This window comes from Crocodylus porosus, unplaced genomic scaffold (genome assembly GCF_001723895.1).
Source record: "Crocodylus porosus isolate Cpor-Errol unplaced genomic scaffold, CroPor_comp1, whole genome shotgun sequence".
In the NCBI taxonomy this organism is placed as follows: domain Eukaryota; kingdom Metazoa; phylum Chordata; order Crocodylia; family Crocodylidae; genus Crocodylus; species Crocodylus porosus.
Window position 1 is genome coordinate 24639647 of NW_017728917.1, and position 8709 is coordinate 24648355.

The following is an 8709-nucleotide window of genomic DNA, read 5'->3' on the forward strand; positions in this document are numbered from 1 at the left end:
CATCTCTTCCCAGCAGCTCACTGCCTCTCTCACCAAAGAGCGGGCTGTGGTCATGGAAGCCAAAGCCTTCCCGATGACACCAGCTCCGCAGTCTTTGGTTCACTGCGTGGATCCTCCTCTCCCTCCTCAGCCCATAGCCCGAGACTGGGAGGATCGACAAAAACACCACCTGAGCTCCCAGACCCCTTACCTCCGCTCCCAACTCCTTGTAGTGCCTCATGACCTGGCTGGCTGAGTACAACCTGTCCACCACTACTCTCTGGATGCGCGCTGTCAGCCAATTTTTTACCCATCCAACTGTGTAGGCATCAATGCCACAGTTGTTTAATTTATTGATGAGGGTGGGGTGAGAGACAGTGTCAAAGGCCTTCTTAAAGTCTAGAAAGACTACATCCACAACAACACCATCATCCAAGGACTTAGTTACTTGGTTATAAAAGGCAATCAGGTTGGTCAGGCAGGACCTGCCTTTGAACCTATGCTGATTGTTCACAATAACAGCCAAGCTTCTGCTAGGACTGCAGACTTTGTGGGAGCCCCTTGCATTCTACTGGCTCACGGGCCCTTCAGCTCCCAGCACCCAGTCCCATCAGCCACAAAGCTGCTGCTTACCGTTTGGGTTCTGCAGGCTGCCACCGCTTAGCCAGGGATCCTAGCTCTGGCCCCACCCACCCATCCTGCTTCTGAATGCTGCTCCCTGCCCATTCATTGCCCATTCATATCCCAGCTGAGTGTGGAGTAGAACCACAAGGCACTGCCTGCACACCCCTACAGTGGGTACCCGTTCTGTGGGCCTGGGGCAGAGCCATATTCCACTCCCTACACATCCCTGCTCATGGAGCCAGCACCCATCATGGTTGTGTAGGCAGCAGAACATGCCTGTGCACTGTGCTTGGCCAAGATGGAGCTGTGGAGAGGTGAGGAATGACATCTGGGCACAGGATCAGTGGGATCCCTGACTAAGTGGCAGCAGCCTGCAGAACCCAAGCAGTATGTGGCAGCCAAGACCAGCATAAGCAGGATGTGCATCCAGGCCAAGGGGATCAGTTGCTTAGGGAGTTTTGGTGAGCTGTTATGGAGCCACCAGGGGTTGTGGGCATGCTGACCCAGCCCATGACAGCTCACCAAAACTTGTTATGTGGCCCACAAGCCTAAATAATTGCTCTTGCCTGCATTAGCAGCACCCAAACCAACTCCTGATAGTTTCAAGACTCCTAATGGCAACTCCTAATGAAGACCACTACTTCTTTGGTTTCTGGTGCCAGTTGATACACAGTTAATTGCAATTATGTTAATGTACAACTCGGTTATAAAGTAGATAGGTTGAAGGGTGCTATATTCTTAAATGATTTTTGTATTTAGCGGAATGGTAGATAACTTGGGATCTGCCAAACCTGTGGCGGCGGCCAGCCAAATTCATGGGCAGCTTGCACAGCCAGCTGCCATATTTGCAGGCTGAGCACAATGGGTTCCACCCATGCCTTTGGCTGAGAGGCCCTGGCAGTCCCACCCCTCTCTGCAGATTGCCACATGGCCCGAAACCATGGCTTAATTACTCTGATTAAGCCTGGGGAATCCATTCATAAACATGTTGTTAAACCTGGATTAATGGCTTCCCTGGGCTTAACCAAGGTAATTGCACCACAGTTTTGGGCCTTCCTCAAACAGGGCTCGCTGCAAGTAAATAAATAACCTTTCTGGCAAGAAGAGAAGTGCACGGAAAGCTCTGCAGTCTTGGAGCACAGGAGGGAAGGTGGAAAGGGGAGGGCAGAGAGGAGTGGGGGCAGGACGGGGCTGTCTCTAGGGTGGTGGGGTTATGCAAATAATGGAATGAGGAGGGAGGGAGGCAGAGAGTCCCAAAAGGGTGGAGAGGGGAATGGAATATGGGTGGGTTATGCAAATAATACATTGAGAAGCAGGGAAAAGAGTGGAAGGTGGGGTTGAAAGCAGGGTTATGGAAGGGAGGCATGGTTATGCAAAATGAAGGGAATAGAATGGGGGCCGAGTGAGGGTGTAGGCAGAGAGGCTAGAATATAGCTTTCTGTATGAGAATTATTCAACTTGTTGCATTTGGTAGTGTGGTACATCTAATTATGGCTCAAGATCAACAATATTGATCAACCAAATAAAAATCCGCCAGCGTAGGAAGCTGATCTTTCTTTTGCTTATTTGTTACCTGTTTGTATTCAATTTGTTGTCTTAGTCTGTTATGTAAGAATATAATAAATAGGACTAAGCCAGATGTCCACTCAGATGTGTTCCATTTTAAAAATTACAGTATACAAAAACTAAGCATATTCTATAAAGAAATAGTTCATGACAAGAATACAGAAATATTTATAAGAGTAAAAGACAAATGGGCAGATTAAGTAACTTTGTGCTGAGACTGTGGAAAATATCTTTTTCTCTTTGAAGAACCTTTTAATATTTGTGGTGCTGAACTTTACAATGGCTGCAGGATCTGATACTTTTTATTTCACCCAGAGTCATTTTCAGTGCATTGTAGTTGAATATGTTTTAGTTCCTGAATTTTACAAATGTTTTGAACGCTGTCATTTTCCAGCAGCATTATTGTTTTGTTTTGATCATCCCACTGCAAACTACTCCAGTTTATTAAGCCTGTCTTTCAGCTCGGAGTGATAGAAGACTTGATTCTGTCCAGTTCACTAGGACTGAACTCATCCGGAGCATTGTATACTTCACTTTCTTGCTAAATTGGACCCTTCATGTCCGTTTTATCCGTGTGCTTAATATTTAGGAGTAGAGTCTAGTATGGACCTAGCATTAATTAGCCCTGTTAAATGCAAGATTGAATTTCCAATCATAACAATACTACAGGTGGGTTTTCAGTGGAGAGTTTTTTGTAACTGAAAGTGGCCCGAAAAACTAAGACTGAATTGCCATGCTGGCACTAAAGTCTCATTTAGACAATTTTGCATCTGATTGTTCAGCTAATACCATATTTTCTCACAAGTAACCTGTACTTTTTCCCCCAAAACCAGCTGGGAAAAATTGGGTAGTGCATTATAAGTGAGGAGTAGGGCTTCCCAGAGGTGTGGAAATTTGAGGCAGGCAGGAAGGGTGGAGTGGTGGCACCATTAATCGCTAATTAATGATGCCACTGCTCCATCCTCTTCCTTGCTGCCAGATTTCCAGACTCATGGGGAGCCTCTCTTCCCCAGCCATGCTGACTTTGTAGTCTGGCTCTGGAGCCACATGCCAGGTCAAATACTCTGGGTCCAGGATTGCAGCCTCCACGTGTAGAGACCTCTGATCTCAAAGTACTTACCTGTACTCCAAGATGGGGGGGGGGGGTTTCTGTCTGGGGGCTTCCAAAATAGGGTGTCTGTTATGTGGGGGAGGGAAAGAAAATAATGGTGTTGACCTCTAAGTAAAGTAAAATTCACAGATTTTTTTCAAACATCAATCAGACTGGAACCAGATAGGGGAACAGATGTGCTTTCTTAATACCAAGTCTTTGAGCAGTTTAAGGGGTAGATGACCTTGATAGGTTGGTTATCATTGAGCGTCAACATGTGAGAGATTAATATTATCTACAGAATTAATTGTGTTGTGAATAAGCGCTTATTTCATTATGGCTTTTATGCGTGTTAATGTTTATTGGTCAATAGAATTACTTAGCCAAACTGAACTGATGTTGCTGTAATTACATGATGCCTTTGCACATGCTAGTATTTCTAATGATCTAATAAATGGTTCTCATTCATGTGTAACATAATTGAGTGGAGATTGATTGGAAAACAATTTATCTTGGTGTTAGTGGGCTACAGCATTCAGCTCTCTTGTTTACAAATAATTTTTGGCATTATGTCTTACGTTTTCTTTTTTTTTTTCCTTTTATGTTTTTTTTCAAGTGTCGATTTACAGTATCTGGTTTTATGACAAGAATGACTGTCACCGAATAGCAAAACTCATGGCTAAGTAAGTACCGTGGTTTTGATTTCCCCTCCCCCCTCCCTCAAATTGCCAAACATCTTACCTATATGTGATTCTTACCATAAAATATTCTTTTTATATTTAATTTTTTAAATAAAGAAAACCTGATGATTTCACTAACTTTATCACAGAAAAATCTTTCTTCCATGATCAAAACTTATAGGCTGAAGCTAGCAGTGTCAAAAATGCTTAGGTTCATGAAAATACTTTATCTAAAAAAGATATATGTCCTGCATTTGTTTAGATTTATTGTATATTGCTTTGCCATAAGCAAAATATCAGAGTTGTTTAGGTGGCAAAACATTTTCAGAAATGGGGAGGATTTCAGAAAACAAGAAGCTGAGATGGTAAGGACCTTAAAGTGATGATTGCATTTAATTGCCAAACAAAAAGAATAGGGGTTTTATGCTGGTTGTTAGTTCATTAGATTATTTTTTTTCTTTATTACTTCCTGCCTAGAAGTTGATGGGTAGAATCACTATTTATCTGCAAAATGTGTGATAGGTAAAATTATGCAGCAGTAAGTGGAAGAGAAAGGAGTTGGTGGTTACAACTTTATAAAGTGGGTTTGGTTAACATTTCATTTTCTGAAAAATGGAGTGGAAGGGAGCTGATTAACCATTGGATTAGATGCTAGTCTTGTTCTGCAACTTTTTGTCTTGCTTTTGAATTGACTGATAGTATTTTGGAGGAAGCAGAGTCCTATGAAAACTTCCGAAAACGATTGCAAACAGGTAGTCAGAGTTCAGTCTGTCAAAATAAGAACAGAACAGTCTGAAGGAGCAGTAAAAAGAACTGAATGAGACTAAGCAAAGCAGATAAATTCAGATATTCTTGAAAGTTAAATAGCAAAATAAAATCAAAACTTAGCTGGCTGATGAACAATACTCATAAAAAAGATTGCAATCAAGACTTTTTCTTCTATTTGTTTTGGTTTCATCAAAAATTCTTAAGTAAAGGGCTAAAAGGGCAAATAAATGGTAAAACTTAAGTTTTGTCTCTAAGAAAATAGATTAAGTCTATTTAGTTGGGTATTCAATTACTGTGAATCAGGAGCAGGGCCAGGGGGCTGGCTGTGGATCAAGAATATGGGGCAACAATATGAGCAGGGGTGAAGTACTGGTATACCAAGGCTGCTCAGTGCCACAAAGCAGTAGAGGGGACAGCCACAGCTGGACCAGCGTCCTGGTGAGTGAAGGGGATGCGGAGTTCTGATTTTCTATGATAAAACAAAATCAAGTGCCAAAATTTATAGATATTTAGAATTTATTTTATTATAATGATTGAGGCACTCATATACTTCCAAATTGCTTTAACATTGTAAATGTATCAATAGAGCATCATGTCCAGCTGATGCAGTAAAAGCTGTGTTATCCAGTGCTTCATTAACTGGCATGCTCTATTAACCGGCATGCCAGTTGACGTGGCAAAAGCAAAACTGGAAGTCCCACTTTTGGTTTCACAGAGTCCCATTTAGGGCCATGGCCTGGTCAAAACAGCCTACGCAGGGCCCCCCTCTACCCGTCCAACAGCACAATGATGCCAGGGAGTAAAAGCCTGGCGCACCAGATGCAGTGGGATAACAGCTTTTACCATGGGTAGAAAAAGCATAACCATGGGTGCCGGATAACAGCTTTTACTATAACTGCATATGGTGGTATTTCATGTTAAGTGTAGAAAAATGAGGATTTGGGGTTTTTAAACAGGAAACCAGGACTTCTGCTAAAGACCAAAAAGAAACTTCATCCCAGTGTTAAAAAAATAAAAGCGGATAGGAGGACTTTGCTGCCCCATTTGAAAATAGAGAGCATGAGGGCTCAGTCTTGGCACTCCATCTAGTGTCTGGTTGTTTAATGTGAGGTCGTATTGTATCTAATTTAATATTAATGGTGAAATACAGGGTTGACTTGTAATCAGAACAGTATAACAGATCTTGTTGAACTTATTCTTATAGTTTTAATGCACAATAAATTTACATTATGTACTCTAATTAAAGTTGTGCGATTTATATTATTATAAAAGCTATATTGGATAATTTACCTCTGACTATATTTTGTATTAAATATCTTTTCTGATTAGTTTTTTTAGTTACAGAAAAATTGAACAATTCTAGTTTTGGATAGTCTTAAAACAGGGGTAGGCAAACTGCAGCCCAGGGGCAGCATCCAGCATGGGCAGGGACTTAGTCCAGACCATGGCAGGTGCCTCTGGTCCCGCCACCTCTGGGCTCACACAGTAGGCCTGTGGTAGCTCCGCAGCTGGACTCCATATCCCAGCAGCAGCAACTCCTTCTGGCTGCCACTGGCCCTGGCCCTGGCCCTATGGAGATGGGCTAGAACCTGTGCAGGCAGGTCCTGAGCTGAATGCACAGACCTGGCCCCAGCCCACCCTGCACATAGGTCCCTATAACGCTTACTCTGGACCTGCCTTCCTCAGCTGCGATGAGCAGTGGCAGTGGCTGGACAGAAGTTGCTGCTGGGCACAGGGGGGAAAAAGCACTTAGTGGCAGGTGCAGCCACCACCCTCTCACTGCTGTCAGGCCCTCCTTGCTGCTGCCACAAGACCTGTCTCTGGGCTGCCCCAAACCCCCATGCCTGGGGGTTGGAGGAGCTGCAAGGCAGCACTTGCTTAGGCTCTGGGTGGCAGTGAGAAGGGCCCAGCAACAGTGAGGGGAAGGCAGGCAACCACAGCTGCTGCCAAGTCCTGCTCTTCTTCCGCACCCAGAAGCAGTGTCTGCTTGGGTGCCACTGCCACTCACTGTGGTCAAGGGGGATGGGTCCAGAGTAGGTGCTGCAAAAACACTGACACCCTGCATAGGGTGGGCCAGGGCCATAGCTGGGACTGTGCATTCAGCCTGGGGCTGGGTAGAAGATTCTGCTGGGCACCAGGAAAAAGCAGGACCTGATGGCAGCTGCAGCCGTCTCCCCCTTGCTACTGCCGTGGCCTTGTTGCTGTGGCTGCCCAGAGTCCACACTAGGTCTGCACTGTGGCTCCTCCCTGCTGAGCACAGGAATCCAGGGCTGCCTAGAGGTGGCAGTGGTGGGGAAGGGAGCCCTGGCACAGGCTCTGGGCAACCACAGTGAGAAGACCACAGCAACGATAAGGAAGAGGTACCCGTGGCTACTGCCAGGTCCTGCTTTTTCCCGGATCCAAGCAGCAGCTTCTGCTCAGCCACCACCACCAGCTTCATGCTTGGGCTGCCGTTGTTGCTTCAGTGTTCTGAAAAGACTTTTGTGGGGGGAGTTTTGTAAGGGCAATAGAAGATAGGCAGCAACTTCAGCCCCTCCTCAGGGTAGAAGGGCTGCCCAGAGGCTGGTGACGGCCCTGCTGAAGCTGCAACCCGCCCACACCACCTCCCTGTCTGTCCACAGCCCATTCTACATAGGGAGGTTTGGTGGACTGTCGTATGGGATTTGGGGGAGGGGGGCAAGGATGCTGACTTAGGGACTTTTGGGGAGCTGTTGCAGGCTATGTGGCTCACAGGTTCAAATAATTGTCCATCCCTGCCTTAAAAGGGGAGATCTATACTAAAAATGTTTGACTCTTTAAACATACATGTACATTTATAGGGATATGGAAATACATTTCTGGACACGTAACCTTTTAGAACGTTTGCTGGATATGCCAAATGCATTCCATTTGCTGTTTTTATTTGGTAGGTTTTTTAAATGCTTTAAATACTCTGAATCTAAATTGTTAGAAAATGAAGGGCCTCCTGGCCTTCTTCCATGCTGTAAAATGGGTAACCTAGGGTAATTATAAATTGAATTTTGTCTGAATACCTGGATTGAACCATTATATTTGCTTCCCTAATGACTGTCAGTTCTTCTGTAGAATTGAAGCATGCTTCCCCCCCACACACTCTTAAGTTGGCTGATTCTTTCAGTAGCTACGCCATGAAGGAGGTAGGACCTGCAAGGGCCAGTGTCCAGTCATACTAAAATAAGATAGATATCGTAACGTTCCTGCTGGAACTTTTATTTTTGTATAGTTAAGCTGGCTTTCCGTTACTATATTTAATTTACACTACTATACTTTTTTATGTTTAGTTCTTCTAGAAAAAAATGACTGTTAATTATGTTTTTGTGGTTCATTTATGCTTTGCAAAGCTTGCTCTTTATTGAGGCAGAAAATGAAGGTCTGCATCCTTCCTCCTGCTGTTCAGCTTGACAGTGTTGTGCCAGGCTAAATTAACAAGTCAGCAACACACAGATTTATGTTTTGGTAGCTTAGCTCTTCAAAAGAAAAAAAGTCTCATTATAAAGATAACTTAGATGTGTATTGTTGTCTCAAACAATTGCAGCCAGTCCAAAATCGCACAATATGCTTTCTTGTGCATTTGATGACATGGCAAATTTTATGAGGTTTTTGCTTTGTGTACTTCCACTGATATAGTTACAAGTTGTCTTGAACTAACTGTCACAAGAGCAGCTATTGTGCTTCTTAGACAGGGTTTTTAGAATATACAGTTCTCCCACTCTTTAAGGTCATGGATGCTCTAGGTATTGCTAGAAAAAAAAACTCTGCTGCCAATTGAGCATTCACAAAATTGATTTTTTTTTTTGTTTTTTTGTTTTTATTTAAAATATGACTCTAGTTCACAAGTCACTACAACAATCACAAGTGACCAAACAAAATTTTGGGGAACTAAAGGTAGTCAGTCTCTGAATAAGACCAGGTATTGCAAATAACTTCCACAAAGCAGAACTTTTCAGAAAGGAACCAGGTTCTTTTCCTGGGGAATGCAGTGTT

General features: G+C 43.7%; 1 protein-coding gene across 1 annotated transcript in view; it reads left to right on the top strand.

The window, feature by feature from the left end:
* Window positions 1–8709, top strand: part of DCP1A (decapping mRNA 1A) — a 73300-nt gene that overhangs the window by 19610 nt on the left and 44981 nt on the right. Inside the window, exon 4 of the mRNA XM_019536924.1 lies at window positions 3876–3942. Coding sequence (XP_019392469.1) covers window positions 3876–3942 — 67 coding nt within the window. The remainder of the gene's footprint in view (window positions 1–3875; window positions 3943–8709) is intronic.